The sequence below is a fragment of the Danio rerio genome, chromosome 24, assembly GCF_049306965.1.
Source record: "Danio rerio strain Tuebingen ecotype United States chromosome 24, GRCz12tu, whole genome shotgun sequence".
Taxonomy (NCBI): Eukaryota; Metazoa; Chordata; class Actinopteri; order Cypriniformes; family Danionidae; genus Danio; species Danio rerio.
The window spans coordinates 12,573,104-12,594,696 of record NC_133199.1 but is presented as its reverse complement, the minus strand read 5'-3'; the positions used below and the strand labels follow the sequence as shown (position 1 = coordinate 12,594,696).

The window sequence follows — 21,593 nt, the reverse complement described above, 5'->3', positions numbered from 1 at the left end:
TATTTATATATATGTATATATATATGCACCCACGCATATAAATATATATTTATATATAGTGCTGTCACCCTCAAGCTCTAACTCCCGCGGAGTTAATCCCGAGCACCGGACCCCTCGCAGGGGTCATCGCCCAACTGCCATTTCACCCTCCAGCTGGGGCTTCACTGACCATTCCTTTTCCCGACTCCAGCTGGAGATGGCACATACAGCTCTCTCTCCCGCAGGAGAGTCCTAGATTACCCCATTATATATTTATATATCTATATGTTTCATATAAATATATAATTATATATAGTGCTGCCACCTCCCAGCTCTATCTCCGCAAGGAGTGTTCCAAATTACTCCTTCGGAGTCCCCGCCCCCCCTGCCACCCTTCACCACCCTCTCCAGCCGGAGTCCTTCCTTCCCCTTCCCTTATATGACTCCAGCAGGATTCCCGCCCACCCCATGGCTCTGACCCCCGCAGGGGTCTCCCCGAGTCTCTACTCAAGCAGGAGTATTCACAGCCCAAGCCAACTCTGCTCGGGTTCCCGCAGGAACCTGTTTCACCCTTTGCTCCAAAGGAGCCCTCTTTACCTTTTCTTTTTCAAATAACTATATCCAGCAGCCGGATATAGCATTTCAAGCCTTTTGGGAAGTTTCTTCGAATACACGGCTGCTGTCCCGAGCTTCATGCATTTGGGGAGCTCTCGAGAACCACCTGATCTCGTACTCCCCTCACATTCTCTATGGACCTGGCGGGAGCCCTGGGCTCAACTATCTCCGAGCTCAGGGTTCTCTCCCGGGACAGCATGCCAAACCTGCTTACAGCTGTCAAGCAATATCTAAGTGTGAACTCTTGAAGTGAAGTTTTTAAACTAATTTCGAGAGGAGCACGTGATATAATTGACAGCAGCTGGCCACCTATCTACACTCATTAGTTAGCCAATCAGATCTATCCTAACCCACTATAAGTAGCCTAGCTAGACATTACTCCCTTATCTTCGTTTTCCGAAGAAACCCCCCATCCACCCCTTTCTCCTCCTTTTCTCCTTTACAAAAAGGGGAGCTCTCGAGAACCACCTGATCTCGTACTCCCCTCACATGCTCTATGGACCTGGCGGGAGCCCTGGGCTCAACTATCTCCGAGGTCAGGGTTCTCTCCCGGGACAGCATGCCAAACCTGCTTACAGCTGTCAAGCAATATCTAAGTGTGAACTCTTGAAACACTGTTACAACTGAACATTGTGGAAAAATGTGTTAAGCACTAAATTTGCAAAGTATACAGTACACAAGCAGTAACTCCTTACCTTTCTGATCTTCATGGCGGTTGGCAACCAGCTTTTTGGAGCATTACCACCACCGTCTGGATTTGAGTCTGCTTTAAAAAAACAGTCGGCATAGGAGCGTGCTATCTCGAAAATAAGTGCATTTTTCAACGTTTTCCCTAGATGATAAGTATAATCCATTTATAAATAATATTGTTTTGTTTGCGTCTAAACCAGGGGCGTTGCTAGGGTCGAAAGGGATAAGGGGCTTAGCCCCAAAGACCCCCAATCCACCCCCTTACCCCCCACCCCCATTAAAAAAATAATGTTCTAATTTACCCCGCTAAAATACCACCCTTTTCAAAAGGTAATTTACTTTTATAATAGATTTATAAATGGTTTAATAATAAATAGGGCTTTTGAGTTGACTTTTAGCAATAGATTTTGAAGCTTTGTGACTTGTAACACTAAAAAGGAAAAAAAAAACATTAGTAAATAGTCTGTTGTGAGCCATATCATACCTCTTGAGCCTCCTATGTCCTCTCCTGATATGCAGTTTCTGTTTGTTTTTTGAAAATGTAATTTTCTGCATGTCTTCAAATCTAAAAAATATGATTTATTTTATATTGTGAGTTGTTATCCAATGCGATACAAAGCTAAAAACATGTTCAGTTGGACAAAGTGATTAACTAAGGTGCAGTGGCGTATCGCAAAATGCGGAGGCCCCCCTGCAGGGATCACCGATGGGGCCCCCAGTTTTCAAGGGGGTCGGGGGTGTTTGGGGGCAGCAGAGCCAGAGATATACACATATATCTATGATCGGGAGTTTTCCTGGATGTTAGTATTTTTATTTTTTTTTTAATTATGAAAATTATAATTTTACATCACTTTTCTACATTGATGGATCAGTGATCGCACGGGCATTCCTGACAAAAAGATTGTGTTTGCGTATACAGAAATGTACTATCAACCCTCCCTGTTAAATTTGATCTAATCATGTCCTGAAACACACCTTCTCTCCTGCTTTCACTTCTCATACTGATGGAGAGAGCGATTTGTTTGTGAATGAATCTCCATTATGAACGACTCGTTCACTAACGTTAGTCGACAATAATACGAGTTTCTGGCAGCGCAGCATCTCGTTGTCATATTTCTTTTTCATTGTTTGCTGATTTTATTCAACAAAGCTAGCATAAGCCGAGTATTTAGTGCGAATAGGAGCTACTTTGCCTTATGCTGAACGCAGTGACTGTATTATCATCAATAATGCTACCTTTTTAGCACAAATTTCAGAACATACAAAAACGTAAAAAAAACTTAGTCCTATCTATGAAATGTTCTGCCTTTGTGCTTTGTTCTCGTTGTTTGCTTGTTACTACACTCGTAGACAGCGCTACAGTCCCGCATCTTCACGTAAAAACACTTGACTAGTGCGGTTGAATGACATTTGTCCTGGGAGCCCTGTACCAATGTGGCGGCGCTATTGACGCATGCACAGGGTCCCTATACAATATCTAGTGTATATATTCATGTCACAAATTGAGGTGCGGGGAAAGGAGGCGGAGTGGAGCGACAACGTGGGGAATCCTTCACAAACTGAGGAGCGATCACAAACCGAAAGCGGCGAGAGCGTAAAAGTATCCAGAAGTCATTCATTTTTTAACGAGAACCGGCGGCGAGAAACAGTGACGCGTCTTCATTGGCTATGACACGGTTCGGCGGCAAGCAATCAGAATGAAGTAGTCCACCGCTTGAGAGGTGTTCAGAGAACACAGACCTGTGAACTTTGGTTCCGTCCACAGTTGTTCCCAAGAGTTTGATTATTGCGGTTCCTGGATTTTCAATTATTGAAAATCGCGACGACGTGGGGCCCCCTAATCACGCGGGGCCCCCCTGCGGTGCGTGCCCGTCGCTACGCCACTGCTAAGGTGTAGTGTTGTCAAGATACTGGAATTTCTAAATTCAATACCTTGCAAAATATTGATATTCAATAGGCTACTATTTTTGACATAATAAAAATTATCAAAAATAGTACAAAAATAAAAATAAAGATTTATATGCTAGAAATGTGTTTACTTCAAATTTCTTTTGAGGGAGATTTTTTTCAGTTTTCCTCAAAATAAGGTAATGTGGGCATTAGCACTTTAAATGCAAGTAATGCCTGTTTCATTCATTCATTGAGCAGAAATTCAAGATATGCCTCACAAAAGTAGTAGAACAGTCCAGGAAATCCTTAATATGGATGAAGAAAAACACTTTATTTGACAGTACTTTGACAGTACTTTTAAATAAATGGTGCAAAGCATAATCACTGAATAGAGTCTATCAGTTTTTTAAGCACTTTAAGCTCTTATTACTGTATGTTTGTTATTATCAGCAATATTTGCTGATAATAACAATAAATACTCCCCCTCCCCCTCCAAAAAAGTTCTGGCTCAAGATTTTTTATCCTTAGTATTGTAATGTTGAGCTATAGTTGCCCTTAGGATTGCTAATTTCCTAAAAAGTAATCTGCGCTTTTTTGCTATTCTGGTACATTTGATAGTGAAAAGGAAATAAATGTGCACAGTACTGAACCTTACCACTCAGAGGTAATAAGCAATAGATACAGCTAGACAGACAGAAATATGTATGCATATATATATATATATATATATATATATATATATATATATATATATATATGAATACATTATATGATAACAGGTTAAATCCTTTAATAGACATTAAAAGGAGTCCTAAATGTTACACCTTTACAAAAAAAAAAAAAAGAAAAGAAAAGAAAATGGAAAGAAACAATGTGCACATATCAATTGCTATTTTTTACTCAGAAACATGAAACTGACAGAAGTGAAGCTATATTAATCAGGTAAACATGAAAAAAGCACTGGACATTGTTTTCTCCTTAGTAATGCGAGCCCACAATCTTCAATGTAAAAATTAGGTACATGTAAAAATCACATCTGAGTAACAAGCCCTACAATGAAAAACTAGTTACTTGGGTAACACTTTAGTTAGGTCACAATTCATGTTATTTACTACTGACTTATTACCTGTCTATTATTAAGACAATAACTGTTCATTCGTAGTCAAAGTACAATCTTTTGCATTCCTAATCCTACCCAAATCCTAATCCCCAACTTCTACTATACTATTAATAAACAGGTAATTAGTAGTGTATTAATCTAATAGTGCTAGTTAATAAATTGTTTATAGTGTGGAATGTGATCAACTAAAGTGTTACAATCAATTGTGCTCTTGTTTGAGTGAAGTATTTCTAATCTAGTGTAAAGCAGCAAAACTTACAACATTGTGTAACTTATGTATCAGACCCAAAAAAGCTCATCTCATCAATGGGGATGACAGTTTATTTTTGCAAATTCTTGTTTCTCATAATTTGGTCCTGTTTTTTTTAAATGTGTCCCTTTACAGAAAAAAAGACTTCAGCTTGCTTAAATATGCTTAAAAATTCTTTATGACCTCTTCATGAGTTTCCTGTGGGTTGCTTGTTCACTCAGCTGATTCATATCTGAAAAAGAAAATAAGGCACAACTGTACATTAATTATTTTTTTTCAACAATATCATTTTCTGAGCAATTATATAATATAATAATTGGTATATTATATAGAACTCATTATATTTGTAATATATATTATATTTATATTATTATAAATTCTAACTGTACCTTAGTAGTCTCTTTCTCAGGTCTTTAATCTGTTCATTCTTTTTATTGAGAATCTCCTTCAAGTTGCGGTACGCAGCTGTCTGCTGAAATTTCTTTTCCAGTTCCTTAATGGATAAAAAAGCATAATATGATTTATCAAACACATGACGCTTTACATAGTTTTTGTTTAAGTTTGCCTTGTTTATTTAAATAAAATAATAATAATAAAACAATACACACACAAATACATATAAATAAAAAAATCATATATATATATATATATATATATATATATATATATTAGAGGTGTAACGATACACCGATGGCACGATTCTGTTAGGTTCACGGTTTTAGAGCCACGGTTTGGTTTTGTTTAGGTTCGGTTTCTGTTTGCTGTGGGGTTAGGGTTCATGTCATCTTAACAGCAGTGCTAAGGAACAACAGATTCACTTAATTTATTAACTTTGCCATCACATTTTTTGAACAGTCCGGATACCCGAGTAAACTAGAAAAATTAAATAAACACCTCCAATATAGACTAGTCAGAAAAAAATATTCTCTTTAGTGCAGCCATCTTAATGAAGTAAACTGAAATAAAATAAATAACTGCAGTGTAGACTAGTAAAAGATAAACAGGCTTGTCCTTTCTAAGGACATTTGTAATATTCAATTAAGTTAAGTTCTTCTTCAAAACACCATGATGTTCACATTCTCAGGTGAGAGGCTTGATCTTTGTGCTAATCTCTCGCTCTCCCCATGCCTGTCATTTCTGTAGGTCTGCCTTCATGACAGCTGAATGGTGGGGAGACCGATCTATCATCATTGGGCGATGTGGAGTGGTGATATAAAATGGACGTCAGGAAAAGCGAAGAGGAGCGCTATTTCCTTTGATCCTGTTTTCAATGTATTTTGCTGACATGATTATGATTTTTGCATAAATTTCGTTTTGGTAAAATGAAGTTGCATTACTTTTGCCCACTTTGAAAAATGTTGTGATTTTTATTTGTTTCATTTCATTTTGATTGATTAGATTGTTTGCAATTTTTGGTTCAGCTCTTTCCCGTCAAATTAAGCTATAGGCCTACCTCCTCAGGTTCACTCTTTTCTCAGAGTAAGGTGAATAGAGAAGATGTCATATAACTTTCATTTAGCAAACATGTAGAAAATGTATTGTTAAAGACATCAAGTAAGAGGTAAACATCAGCTTTTTATTATTTTTTTCTACAGTTTAGTATAGGGAAGAATATGGCGCATCACACTGTAGAGCTTTCTTTTCCTTACTTTTCTTTTCACCAGTTTCTAGCGAGATAAGTTGCTATTCATGAGTTAGAATTGTTTTGTTTCTTTATTTTGTTTGGCTGCACTATCGTCCCCTTACTCTTGAGTTGAACTAATTTTTGTTTGATACTTTGTTTGAATTTGCTACTTTATTATATTCTTTTTATTATTGTAAATATTTCTGTTTTTTGTATATATTTGGGCGTTATTCTTATTTAATTTTTTGTACATTAAATCTCTTTTGTTGGCAGTTCTGTTGTTAGTGCAGTGGCACCTGCAGCCGTACGGCTGTACGCACTGCACGTACCTACCATGAGAGGGCGGGAATTAATGCCGCTTTTTATTTAGTTATTTGTGACATACTTTAAATTGTTTATTAAACAGTATACACTACAGCGGCCTGCTTTTCCACTATCGTACCAAAGCATCCTAAAAACACTTCGGTACCGTTAAAGTTGTTTCTCCACTTAGCCTGGAACGGCGCATCACGATTACAAACCGTTCTTGGCCTGGTGCTGCACTGTGCCGACATATTCTGTGCGTTGATGTCGCAGCTCTGATGCCAAGCTACCATACCTGACTCAGCAAAAGCGAGATAGTTATCAGACATCCACAAGTGAACTACACTACATTTAATATAAAAAATGATACAGGCCTAAACGATACAGTTTTGAAAAGGGTTTTAAAACCATAGAACAGTCTCTGGCAGAGAAAAGAATCACTGGCCCACCACATTCTTAAGAACATATTTTATTTATTAAAGTTATTATTTCATTGACTAACTATGTATAATAAAAATTAATAACCTGTTGTTTAAAATGTTAGAATAATAAAATAGCCTATTATTTTATTTGTGGCTAGAGCTTGATTAATTTGATTGACATCCTAGGCAATGAGACCTTCACTTCGCCTGACTGAATGTGAGTTTATTGCATGCAGCGCTACATTTGGTAGCACAAAAACTTGCTCTAATCTAGGAGAGAACTTTACCAACAGCTACATGCACTACTGAAAACTTTTTTCTGCTGTGCATCGAATAAAGACACACTTAACATCATCGATGTCCACAAACCTATACTGTACATCCTATATCCATGAAACACGAATTTGCAGACTCTTTGAACAATGAGGAAATAACTGCACTTCCGTCAAGCCAGATGGCTTGTTTTGTAATTTAATGCTGGCTAGACCACCTGAAGGACGGTTACGGGCTAGTTGTGATGTCGGCCGTCACTGGAGAAAGTCTAATCTTTCTTTACATTTTTGGACTTTTTATTTGAAAGCTTTAGTTGCAATGTAGCTGTCCAATGTACTGTTGTTTGATTTAAATTATAGCCTATAGATGCACCAAAAACAAGTCAAATTAATAAATACATAAAATAAATAAAGATTCTTAAATGTCGGTATTGTTTTTACTCGAAAAAATGTTTTATAAAAATAAAATGAGCAATTTTCACAATTTTTTAACAATTCAGTTCAATATAAGTTGGACATTTATGTAACATGTTTCTGTGTTGTTGTTTTTTTTCTTCTGTGATCTTTAATACATACTGGGTAGCTACGCTATATTAATATTAAAAATAACAAAAATAAAATGATAAAATTACAAAGATACAAAGAGCAGAATTTTTCTAAATTATAAAAAAAATATTAGTTTGTATTTAACTTCATGCATTCGTTACTTAATGTTTGAATACTGAAACGACAGTCATTGGAAGGGGGGCAGGGCAGTGCTGGATTTGTGCATACATTGGAATAAAATCCTGCAGGCGCCCTTGTGTCAGTGTCTTTTTCTTACACCCTCACATTGTGAAATTACCACACTTTTTAAATGTTATTCCTTATAAGTATGTTTCATGAAAAAGTTGACCATTCCTGTACTCTACTGGAAAACCAAAATGTTCCCACACAAGCGATTTAATGTGTCTGGGGAATCTGCAATCTCAATACTATGCAGCCATCCTACATTCAAAGTAACCGAGTGTGATCACTCACTCCAGTCACATGACATCACATGCACTTGGAATATACTAACTTTAGAATAAAATATTTAGAACAAAAGGTAACACTTTACAATAAGGTTAAATAGTTAATGCATTTACTAACATGAACTAATCATGATCAACACATGTACAGCATTTATTAATCATAATTGAACATTTACTAATGCATTATTAACATCCAAGTCCATGCTTGTTAACATTAGTTAATGCACCATGAGTTAACATGCACTAACAATGAACTACTGTATTTTCATGAACTAACGTTAACTAGCATGAACAAATACAGTAGTAAATGTGTTGTTCATTGTTTGTTCATGTTAGTAAATGCATTAATTAACATTAACTAATGAACCTTATTGTAAAGTGTGACCGAACAAAAGCTCATCAATACTAATACAATTTACTCAAATGTGATAAAATAAAGATGTGTTTAAATTAATTCAATTAGTTAGAGACAAGTGACGTCAACCTCAACAGTGGGCAGCGAGGGCTGTGAGAGTACCGTGGTATGGCACAAGCATTGCGGGATAGTTATCGTGGCTGGTGTATCGCGATATTTCGGTTTGGTTTGTAATACTGTTACACCTCTAATATATATATATATATATATATATATATATATATATATATATATATATATATATATATATATATATATATATATTATGGGTGGAGCCGAATAAGGTATTCTGAAAGGCACGAATAGCATGTTTTTACGAATACTTATTTCAAACAAATACTTGAAAAATTATTTGTATTCGGGAGCAAGAAAAACATTGTATCAAAAAGCAGCGTTTCCTCATGAGACCACAGTGCATGCCAGCATGAGTGAGTGAGTGAGTGAGAGAGGGAGTGAGTGAGACGCTCAGGAGTCGGAGGGCGGGGTGGAGGTAAAAGGTGTCTGGCACAGGCTTCTCCACACAGCAACAGACAGAGAAGGCTCGGCTGAGCGAAAAAAAAACACTTCACTGCATCACTATTTTTGTTAAATAGATTTTTGTACCTTAATTGGGATCCAGAATTTAGACAATAGACTGTTGACAGAGTAACGTTAACGTTCGTTTATAAAGGTTAAAACGATGCTTTTGCAGTTGTGTCGAATAGTATGCACTTATGGGAGTTATATGGTACGTCTAAATCACTGTCTTTTGCAGACAGCAAGATATATGCTATAGGTTAGTTAACCTTAGCATAGCTTGCCATCACTATTAACTCGAAACTCCTCAAATACATTTGGGCACCCAAATAGAAAAGAGTGAGACTGCTGCTAAGCCATTTCTTGGTCCTCCACCAGTCAAAGAAAAAAAAAAACAAAAAAAACTTCAAGTTCTGTGTGGAAGCATTTTACAGTCATTAAAACAGAGATATTAAACATCTGTCAACATCTTCCATTCATAATCATTCATTCATTTCTTTTTGGCTTAGTCCCTTTATCAATCTGGGGTTGCCACAGTGGAATGAACCACCAATTTATCCAGCATATGTTTTACGCAGTGAATGCCCTTCCAGCTGCTGCCCAGCACTGGAAAACATCCATACACTCTTTCACACACATACAATAGGGACAATTTAGCTTACCCAATTCACCTGTATTGCATGTGTTTGGACTGTGGGGGAAAGCGGAGCACCCAGAGGAAACCCACGCCACCATGGAGAGAACCCAGTCGAGGCTCGAACCAGCAACCTTCTTGCTGTGAGGTGACAGCGCTACTCACTGTGCCACCGCGCAACCCTCTATGTAATGTATCATCATATGCACGAAAAGCATCCTCTCCTGATACTGTTTGCCAACCCCCCACAAGCATCAATCCCCTCATCAGCAGAGGTATGTTCTGCTAAATCCTCCACAAGCACCAAACCATCAACACAGCCACATTCTGCCCCACCAAGTCAGTTTCAAACATAAAAAAAAAAAAGTAAAAAAAAAAAAAAAAACTTTGTGTCTGTTTTTTTGGCAGGCAGATGACAATAGCAGGGCTGTATCTTTTAGTATTATATAGAATACTTTTGTTCTGCCAGATCTCCCAGTGAGGGGCTTATTTAGATTTATTTAGTTAATTTTAGTGTTTGGAATTCTGTGCATTGGAAAGAAGTTATTTCAGAAGAAGAACAGTTCTTTGAAGTATTATTTGTTTTTTATTCTGTCAATTCAGTGTCCTTCAACAAGAACAGTGGTGGTGGGGTTCATAATGTTTACAATGGTATTTTATTAGAAGTTGGTTTAACCATGGATGAGGTAATGGCTTCTATGTTATTTTCTTTTCAATGACGTTTCTTGTCACATGTTCAAAATCAACAACCAATATTGCATATCTAAAATTTATATAATGGGTATAATTAAACAATACTTACACTATAACGTAAATTAAAAGCGTAATAGAAAAAATATATATTTTTACGCCATTTTGAATTTTACTCGAATACAAATACAAATACAAATACTTTTCCCCCTCAACAAATACAAATACAGATACAAATACCGGCTGCTCCGCACATCTATATATATATTCAGCAGTACTGTCTGGTTCTCGAATCTGACTGGCTGATAGCTGTGATATATTTAAGTAATATCAGCACCCATACAGCCTCTTTAGCCTTTGTGTATTCCTCTGCCCACATACAGCCAGCAACAATCAGGCACTACAGTTTGAAAAATATTACTGCTGTTAGACAACAAAATACTTTTGTTAGAATGTAGTTGTTTACATTGCAACTATGCAGTTTAATTGCAAGAATAGTGCCTATTTTAAAATATTTACCATTTCTGAGAATCTCGACGGCGTCCATTAACCTGCCATAGTGTAGACCAAAGACGGTTGATGTTTTTTATCCACAAGATGGTGCCAGAACCACATAATAAGCCCTAACGCTTAGAAGCTTATATTGGTCTGATTTCTAACAATGACAGATCAAATTATCATTAAACTGGTAAGCATACCTGTCAACATTCCTGTTTTTTTTTCCTGGAAGTATCCTGTAATTTAGATCAATCTCCTGCAACCACACTTTTTTTTATTTCTTCCGGAAAACTAACGTAATTTCCCCCACCCCCCTCTTTGGTACAATCTGTAAACTCCCCCGAGTTGCCAACTTTGGTACAGTCCGATTGCAGCAACCGCCCAAAATCTGCTGCATCCTATCCCAGATCTCAACAGTGTTATACACCCCGAACAACCCCTCCTCCTCGGATTTTCAGAGACATGTTGGCAGGTTAGATGATCTCTCACTTTTGTATGTTGTAGTGCTGTATTTATACTGATTTGCTCCCATATCAGGAATGTATTTTGTGTTAGCAGAAAGAAAAAAGAATGTCTGCACTTGTTTAGCGTATTTCCTTATTGCAAACAAAACAGCAGATATTTAGAGCTGCACAATTAATCGTAAAAAGATTGCGATCTTGATTCGACCCTTGGTTCCAACCCTGCTCCAACACACTTACCTGTAGGTTTCAAACAAGCCTGAAGGACTCAATTAGTTTGAAATTGTGTGTTTAATTAGGGTTGGAACTAAACTGTGCAGGGCTGCGGCCCTTTTGGAACTGAGTTTGACACCTGTGCCCTAGACGATCTTAATCAAGCATTTCTACGATGCTGACAATCATATTTTCCAGTTCAGGAGAGAAGAAAAGGCGGCTGCAGAGTCTTCTCATTGTTTCACACACGATGGTCAGTGACATGGACACCTCCAAATGATGTTGAATAAGTCACATACTGTATTTATAAGGTATAATTCACCTAAAAATGTAATTTTTGTATAATGATGTTTTCGCGGCCGGGAAATCACACGTGACATGATAGATGCCCGAGCGTCTACTTTAGTGAACAGAACCTGCACATGTTGCGAGTAACAGGTAATACAATTGAAATAATATTCAGTTTGTGGCACAGAGTGATTGTTTGGGAGCCGCGCGTGAAGTATGAACAAGCACTTTGCAGTCAAAATGAAATCGAAAGTGTGAACGGCATTTAAATGATTGTAACGCATTTTAGAGTTATGATTACGACAAGCATTTGATGTTTTTTCTTTCATAGCGAAGAAAGTTGTGCATGAAAGTAAATGTTTACAATGTCAGTATACCTACTCTAGCCTAAATATTGTTGAATATAATCTGATAATGGCAATGTCTGATTTTACCAGTGAATAAAATTGTCTAATATGACAGAGTGCAGGCATAATCTCAAACATACTAATTCAACAACAGAATTATTATAAGTAGAATAGAATTATTTATAGGAACCAGTAGACCTACACATAATATTATTATTGATGTTGTGCCATATGTTTGTTTTTACCATACCTTTATTTTACATCTACAAAATCGTGAGAGAATCGTGATCTTTATTTTAAGCAAAAAAAAAAATCTCATTGAGCCAGAATCGTGCAACTCTAATGATATTGATTGCGTTGCTTTTATCAGGGTTAATTATTGTGATATGCCGATTGCAACAGAGAAATACTGTAGACTGTAACACTGTAAGAAGATATCTCTGTAGACGGATGGCATTTTATGTCACGTTCAGCCTTATAATCTAAAAGTGTAAGCAAAATGAGCTTTTTTGTCATTACTTTTGAGATTAGGCTATAGAGAGTCATTCAAACACTAGCTCTAAAGAGACGTTGGTGAATAAGTAACGGCTTCTGCTGTTCTGACATCAACTGCAGATGTGAATGAATGGTGGAAGAAAGTAGTTCCTGATAAAAAGGGGTTTTTTCAGACTCTCCGGGGCTATATTTTGACGGTCCATGCACAGAGCGCAAAACACAGGGCGCAAATGCTTTCAGGGCGTGTCAGAACGCATTTTTGCTAATTTACGGATGGAAAAACCTGCTTTGCGCCATGCGCATGAGCTAAAAGGGATGAGTTTATTTTCTTAATGAGTTATAGGTGTGTTTTGAGAGTAAACCAATTACAGTCTCATCTCCCATTCCCTTTAAGACCCAGCTGCGTAGCGCCAAGAGCTCATTCGCCAATTACAGGGCGCAAAGTAAGTCTAAGTGGAAAAAATGAGCATTTCACAAGCAAACAGTTAACAGTAGACAGTTTTTAACAGAAAACTGTTAAACAGAGCATCTACTGCGTGAGAATGAGAGATAATAAAAAACTACTTTCACATTCGCTCTTGGATAGGGAAACCTTTAAGCATCAATTATCCTATCAATAATTAATTTCGTTTGTTAAGTGCAAAGATTTGTTTCAAAACTATTTCTAAATTCAGTTCTAATTTCTAGTAAACGAATAAATGAACAATAATGACCAAGTGTGGTCAAAATACTGAGTTATTTCCAAATACACCTGCCATGGCCCATATGGTCTAAAACCTGACAGGTGGGCAAATCTAAGCTTGTTTTTAATAAAACAAATATAAATATGGATTTATAAATATGGAGGTGGTGTTTCGAATTTTGAAGCATTTAAAACTTTCCAGTTTGGTTTTTAGTCTTGTTTGCGCTCCGGTGACGCAGCAGCTAACCTCGAGGTAATGTCACATGTTTAACGTTAGTCTAAAATAGCGTTTTTATGGCAAATTCAAATTGATTAACTCCAAAAGCAGTTTAAAGTTACTGAGCAACGTTATAAAACAATATCTTTTTTATATACGCTGTATAATTAGTGTTATTAATACAAAGTGAACTGCTGTCGTTTCACTGTTGTTGTTGTTTTTGCTTTTAGAGATGTAACTTACTCCAGAGACACACTAACTTGCACAGCATTAAATGGAAAAGGCTTTGTCCATCTGTTAAATCTTCTTGGTGCTTTGGTTGGTGATATTCTCTTTCTAATCTGTTTGTTTATTGATTGTTAGGCTGTGTTGTGATAGTATATTGTTATATTGATATTATTATTGTGATATCATGTTGTGATGTTATACTATGTGACAGTATTGGGAAACAAATATGTATTTAGTGAGAAATTAATGCTTAAATTACACTTTGTATAGTAGCAGATAATGGTGTAATGGGTTTTAACTTTCTGGGTTTTTTGGAAGGTCCAGTTGAGGGCATCAAGAACACGCAGATGGTCTAAACCTGTGTCAGCCTGGACAGACTGCAGTTCTGCTACTCCACGCCAAGGCTTTTGTATGGATGTCTGACTACTACTGTGTTCTCTAAAGGTTTTACTGGAGCAAAACAACAGCACCCGTTACAGTAAAATTTGTATTCATAAAAATAGTGATACATGTGTAGCAGGTCCAGTACATGTGATGTTATTGAGAAGTTGTTTTTTATTAAATGTCATTAAAACAAATAAATAAACATGCTATTTAAATAAATCTAAATATTAAAAACTTGAGGATTAAGATGACAAATGAAATGCATCATCTGTCTTGCGAAAAGGGTCTACCTAAGAATATTGGTGTTTATGAGTTTATTCTGTTGAACACAAAAGAGGCTATTCTGAAAAAAAACTAAAAACCTGTAAACATTGACCTCCATAGTAGAAAAAAATACTATAGAAGTTAGTAGTTATAGATTTCCAGCTTTCTTCAAAATATCTTCTTTTGTGTTAAACGTGGTCAGTAAATGATGACAGAATACAAATTTTGAACTATCCCTTTAATTCTCTGTCCTACATGCAGACTTTTGCAGAAGTGCTGCTCCTTCTGGAGTATTTCTCAACCCGTATGTCTAAAAAGCTTTAAACAGCTTTTACAGTACATGTAATGGTTTACAACTTGTAATTATTAGATGTGTTGAATGTTTCATGATTCTTTTCTGCAGCCTTCGTTAAAAAAAAAAAAAAAAAAAAAAAAAATTTTTTTTTCGAGAATCTGAAATTTGAATTCTGGAAAATGCTGGTACCGGTGGTGGCGAAAGGCTTTCTGATGATATCACACCTAACTCTTCACTTCTCTTAGTTAGGAATATTCAGATGGATGAGTCAAAATATTACTGAGTGTGAAGATATTATACGGACAAATTTGGATTCAATAAAAAAATATACCAAGTTATTTGTAACCTAGTTTTTCATTTATTGCAGGTTTTCTGGAAGCTCCAGTTGAGGGCTTCAAGGACAAACCGATGGCCTAAACAAGTGTCAGCCTGGACAGACATCTATTGCAGTTCTGCTACACAAGACCAAACTCTCTGCTTTTGTATGGATGTCTGACTAGTACAGTGTTCTCTGAAGGTATTACTGGAGCAAAACAACAGCTCCAGTTACAGTGAAATTTGTGTTCAAAAAAGATAGTGATATGTGTAACAGGTCCAGTAAATTTGTCATAAAGGTTAAATCACAGTAAGTACTGTAAAAAAAAACTTGTTTGCCTTTGCCACAACAGGTCATGGTGTGTGCTTACTGCTTGTAGTAAACGCACACGCTGATCTGATGCGGGAGAGATAAACATAAACATATTTGTATTTACTGTTTTGTTTTGCCTCACTAAAGTGTTGTTGGAGCTTGATATGTTTACAGTTGAAACCACTGAAGTCACATGGAATGTTTTGACAATGTGTTTTGTGCCTTATCTGGACAATGACCATCTTGGGACCATTGCTGTCTGTATGGGATGAGGAGCATTTTAATCTAAAATATTTTAGTTTGTCTTCTGAAGATTAGCAGGTCTCTGGGATTACACAAGTAATTAATAACAGAACCTATATGAACACTTAATGTGACATGTAAAAGTGAAATTTATCTACTAGGTGACTAGTCCTACATTCACAAATGTGAGCCATCATTATAAGACCAATATGAACATGGAATTTTTATGATACAAATAATAAAGGAATAACAAATTGCTATTACAGTTGTGTTTGTGAGAGAGAATCAAATCATATATTCTACACATTTTCTTGATGATTTACTGAAATATTTGTCTACATGTTCCACTGTCACAGGTGCTCAGTTTTGCTGCAGTAATGCTAAACACAATAGATGTACTGTATGCAAAAAAAATAAATAAATAAAATAAATAAATAAATATTTAGCATGCAGACCTGCAAAGTGAAGGAGCAATGTGAGGTTTATAGATTATAGCAGGAGTTCCCCTTCAGTTGGGGAACTTCAGTGCCATAGAGTGGATTGATTGAAATCCACGAATGGGAGGATTCGGATCAGAAGCCGCTTGTCTGGAGAGTATTGAACGGGCCAATGAATGAAAATGAATTGGCAGCGTAAGCTTGCGCAGGTGTGCTGCATCGCCAATTATCCCAGCATATAACACACCTGAAGCGAGCAAACACCATCCTTTTCGCTTCAGATGCTTTCTGAGTGAGTCAATGAGGGTTCCTCTTGCTGTTCAGCACTTGAGAGCGAACGAGTGTCTCCCAGTCCAGAGTGGCTTTTCGCGGCGGCAGACAGTCGAGCTGGGTTTCTCCTTTGCCTGCGGTTCTTTGGGTACGGTCCTCCAGAGCGGTGCGTATTGTTACAACTTTCCTAAAAGAGCAACACAGTCGTGCAGCACGTCCTTTTTAGGATGGCGCTCCGACTGTGCGTTTCTGGATGCGGGGTTTCCTGGCTCCGGATGATGGACACGATCACTGCATTGCATGTTTGGGGGTCCAGCATGTTAATGTACTCGCGGGCGGTTCACGTCGTCATTGCGATGCCATGACCGTTGCACAGCTAAGATCGCGGCTAACTTTCGTAAGAGAGCGAGCCACCCCAGTTGCCTCCTGTTCTAAAAAAGCAGCGGGCGCTCGGGCAGATCTGAGGGTTCCAGTAGGAGATAATCCACCGCCCACGGGCTCGCGGACCTCTCGCTCTTCACGGCGCTCCATCCAAGCTTCGGGTAGTGGGAGTGATCCGTCTAACTAGATGGTAGCTCTCACGCTCGCTGACACCGGAGATCAGATGTCCTCCGCGGCATCGGAGGGTGGGCTTTCACTGTCCGAAGAAGATCCGGACCCGCTCGCCCCCTCCGGGCAAGTGAGCGCCGTCAAATCGGATCCTGAAGCGGACATGTTAGCGTGTTTCCCGGGCTGCTTCGGCCGTGGGGTTGGAGCTGGTTTATCCCCCAGCTCCGCGGCCAGACCGACTAGATGGGTGCTACGTAGAAGACCAGAAGGCGAAGCCTTCGAAGCCTCTCGTCCCCTTCTTCCCGGAAGTGCACAGTAGGCTCATGCAGTCTTGGAGGGCACCTTTCTCTGCCCGTGCTGCGTGTCCCTCCGCCCTCACCGCCCTTGACAGCGGAGCTGCCAGGGGGTTTGAGGCGATCCCGTTAGTGGAGCGCGCTATCGCGGTCAATCTTTGTCCGCGTGGCGCCTCTAGGTGGCGGGGTTTGCCCCGCCTCCCATCCAAAGCCTGTGGGATGTCTGCCTCCCTCGGAGCCAGAACTTATAAGGCTGCGGGCTAGGCTGCTTCTGCTTTGCACGCAATGGCCACCTACCAGCGCTACCAAGCGCAGGCGCTGGCCGAGCTGCAGGAGGGCGGGTCTAACCCAAGCTTATTACATGAGCTGCGCACCGCGACCGGACTACTAAGTCCGCCGTGTGTGCGCTGGGGAGGACGATGTCCACACTTGTGGTTCAGGAACGCCACCTCTGGCTAAACCTGGCAGATATGCGCGATGTTGACAAAGTTCGCTTTCTTGACTCGCCCATATCCCAGGCTGGCCTGTTTGGCGACACCATCGGTGAATTCACCCAGAAATTCAAGGCGGTGAAAGAGCAGTCGGATGCCATGGGCAATGTCATCTATCAGCGTGGCCGTAAGCCCGCTCCGCCCGCCGAGCCATCCACCTCCGCTGCTCCTCGCCGAGGGCGTTCGTCCTCGGGATTGGTTTGCAGCCATAGACCTGAAAGACGCGTATTTCAATGTCTCCATTCTTCCACGCCACCGCCAATTTCTGCGGTTTGCGTTCGAGGGTCGAGCGTGGCAGTACATGGTCCTCCCCTTCGGGCTCTCTCTGTCTCCGCGGGTCTTCACCAAACTCGCAGAGGGTGCCTTAGCGCCCCTTCGGCTCGCGGGCATCCGCATACTCAATTATCACGATGACTGGCTGATTTTAGCCCACTCGCGGGAGCAATTGATTGTGCACAGGGACAAGGTGCTTCGGCATCTCCGCCTACTGGGGCTTCAGGTCAACCGAGAAAAGAGCAAACTCGCCCCCGTGCAGAGGATCTCTTTTCTCGGGATGGAGCTGGACTCGATCACCATGGTAGCACACCTCTCCGAGGAACGCGCTCGCCTGTTGCTGAACTGTCTGAGGGAGCTCGACAGCAAACTAGTGGTCCCACTGAAGTTCTTTCAGAGGCTCCTGGGGCATATGGCATCCCCAGCTGCCGTCACGCCGCACGGATTGCTCCATATGAGACCACTTCAGCACTGGCTTCATGATCGGGTCCCAAGATGCGCATGGCACGCAGGCACACACCGGTTCTCTGTTACTGCGCTGTGTCGCCACGCCCTCAGCCCTTGGAACAACCCCTTGTTCCTACAGGCCGGTGTGCCTCTAGGACAGGCGTCCAGCCATGTTGTTGTTTCAACAGATGCTTCCAACACGGGTTGGGGGGCCGTGTGTCGCGGGCATGCGGCTGCGGGCCTGTGGAAAGGCACCCAGTTGCATTGGCATATCAATTGCCTAGAGCTGTTGGCAGTGTTCCTCGCTCTCCACTGCTTTTTGCCGGTGCTGGAGCGGCAACACGTGCTGGTCAGGATGGACAGGACGGTGGCGGCGGCGTATATCAACCGCATGGGGGGTATGCGCTCTCGCCGCATGTCTCAGCTCGCCCGCTGTCTGCTCCTCTGGAGTCAACCGCGGCAAAAAACGCTGCGCACCATTCACGTTCCAGGCATGCTCAATCGTGCAGCCGATGCGCTCTCACGACAGCTGTTACATGCCCTGGAGAATGAAGACTCCACCCCGAGTCTGTTCAGCTGATATGGGCGCGATTCGGGGAGGCCCAGATCGATCTGTTTGCTTCCCCCGAGAACGCTCATTGCCAGTTGTTTTTTTTCCTGACCGAGGGCTCTCTCGGCACAGATGCACTGGCCCACAGCTGGCCTCGGGGCATGCGCAAGTATGTGTTTCCCCCAGTGAGCCTGCTCGTGCAGTTACTGTGCAAGGTGAGGGAGGACGAAGAACAGGTTCTGCTAATTGCGCTCCTTTGGCCCAACCGGACCTGGATATCAGAGCTCTCGCTCCTCGCGACGGCCCTCCCCTGGCGGATCCCTTTGAGAGAGGACCTACTCTCTCAGGGACAGGGCACCATCTGGCACCCTCGCCCCGATCTTTGGAACCTCCACGTGTGGTCCTTAGACGCGAGGAAAACTTAGGTAACCTACCGACTGCGGTGGTTAATACCATCACTCAGGCTAGAGCCCCCTCCACGAGGCGTGCCTACGCCCTGAAGTGGAGTCTATTGACTGAATGGTGCGTCTCTCACAGAGAAGACCCCCGAAACTGCCAGATTAGTGTTGTGCTCTCTTTCCTTCAAGAGAAGTTGGACAGCAGGCTGTCGCCCTCCACTCTCAAGGTTTACGTGGCCGCCATCTCCGCTTATCATAACGCGGTAGCTGGCGACACCGTGGGAAAGCATAACCTCATCATCCGGGTCCTTAGGGGTGCTAGGCGAATTAATCCATCTCGCCCCCTCCAGAGGTGTGGACTCGAGTCATGTGACTTGGACTCGAGTCAGACTCGAGTCATGAATTTGATGACTTTAGACTTGACTTGACAAAATATAAAAAGACTTGCAACTCGACTTGGACTTGAACATAAATGACTCGGACTTTCACTTGGACTTGCGCCTATTGACTTGTAAAGACTTGCTACTTTCTATAAAAAGCCCAAAGATAAAAAGTATGTTGACACGGAGCGCTCTATCTCTGTGTGTGTGTGTGTGTGTGTGTGTGACAGAAAGCATGCGCGCATACTTTCGACCACTAGCGCTTTGTGGCGCACTTCCGTGTTTTTGCACCAGCGGGAAATTTGAAGATGCCATTTTCATTCTGACTCGGAGAGTAAAATAAACACATCCGCGATCTGCTTCTTTTGTTTTATTCAGCGGATTTACAACATCTGTCAAAGGTAAGAGACTTTACTACTCGCAATGTGTTACTGTTGTGCAAAAGCATTGTTTTACTGTTGTGCATAAGTCAATGAACTTCAGTTTTTTTAACCAAACTTACCCTCTCGTCATTTATTTCACATAATTATGAATGAGCATGGCTGTAATTTATGTTTTTGCACTTGGTCGTTTGTGTCAATGCGCATATTAAGTTTTATTTTTGTGTTTTGCCCATCCTCTGACAATATTTTCTAACTATTTAATTAGTAGTAATAATAATTACATGCCATAATAACTATATATATATATATATATATATATATATATATATATATATATATATATATATATATATATATATATATATATATATATATATATAATTTATTTTTAAAGCTCTTAAAACTGTGAAAAAAGTGTTTTGTTATTTTTTGGTAACATTTTGCAATAAGGTTTTTTTAGTTTATCTATGTACTAACATGAACTAATAATGAACTATACTTTTAAACCTTTATTAATTATAGTTTAAAATTTACTATTGCATTATTACAATTTAAAGGTATGCTTCTTAACATTAATGTTAATGCACTGTGATTTAACAAAGGTTAACCAATAATTTTATTTCCATTAATTAATGAATACTGTAATGATTTGTAACTGTACTTCACTGCATTGTTTGTTCACATTAGTACATACATAAACTTAATTAATTAATACAACCTTATTTTAAAGTGTTACATTTTTCATATTTTGGATTGATACTATTCATTTTATTTAATATTTAAAACCTTAAAAGTATTTGTATTATTGTTGATGTTATGCCTCTTAGCAATATTTTAGTCCTCTATATGGTTTTTAATTAAATTTTTATTGTGAGATTGTAATGTAATGCATCTATATTGTTGAATTTCTGTTTGTTTGTTTTTCTGTATTTCCCCCTCTATATTTAAGGCTTATCTACTATTTTTAAGGTACTTAAAACCAACCATCTAATAAAAAATACAATTGACAATCACATTTCGTTTCATGAGTTGTTCCTGTTTTGTAGGACTCTTATTTTAACAGATTTCATTTGGAAACACTTGACTGATCATTCAATTAAAGTTTTACCTTTATTATTCCATCACTCAATGAGATCATTTAATTGTGAGTTGAATTACTCCATTTGTAATTGTTTTTAAATAAACTAAAAACGAAGACTTGTTTTATTCAGTTTGTTGAATTTGAACTCTACTTTACATATTAAAAGATATTTAAAACCACTATGAATGTATTTAAACTAATATTTAAATTTATATAACTGTTTCACTGTGAGTATTTCTATTTTAATTTATTTAGCACATTTATTGCCTATTCAAACATGAAAACAAGTTTTAGATAATTTGTGGCTCTAATAAATTGTTAAACATTACAATATCCCTGCAGAAAATTCCAGCTTAAACCAGCCT

The 21,593-nt window shown here is 39.3% G+C and overlaps 2 protein-coding genes across 10 annotated transcripts in view; both read right to left on the bottom strand.

The window, feature by feature from the left end:
* Positions 1 to 1,849, bottom strand: part of LOC103909745 (G2/M phase-specific E3 ubiquitin-protein ligase) — a 38,722-nt gene extending 36,873 nt beyond the window's left edge. For 2 of the 4 annotated variants that reach the window (XM_073941610.1, XM_073941612.1), the window contains exons 1-2: positions 1,769 to 1,849; positions 1,290 to 1,357 (exon numbers count right to left, since the gene is read on the bottom strand). The gene's annotated coding sequence lies outside the window, so the exon portion shown is untranslated. Of the gene's footprint in view, positions 1 to 1,289; positions 1,361 to 1,768 lie in introns of all 4 variants that reach the window. The other 2 variants (XM_073941611.1, XM_073941614.1) reach the window with 2 other exon arrangements.
* Positions 1,850 to 4,051: 2,202 nt separating this feature from the next.
* lztfl1 (leucine zipper transcription factor-like 1) overlaps positions 4,052 to 21,593 on the bottom strand; it is a 119,891-nt gene continuing 102,349 nt past the window's right edge. For 5 of the 6 annotated variants that reach the window (XM_068217030.1, XM_068217029.1, XM_073940023.1 and 2 more), the window contains 2 exons: positions 4,934 to 5,037; positions 4,057 to 4,776 (listed from right to left, as the gene is read on the bottom strand). In XM_068217030.1, coding sequence (XP_068073131.1) covers positions 4,758 to 4,776; positions 4,934 to 5,037 — 123 coding nt within the window. In that variant the 3' untranslated portion in view covers positions 4,057 to 4,757. 6 annotated transcript variants of the gene reach the window in all.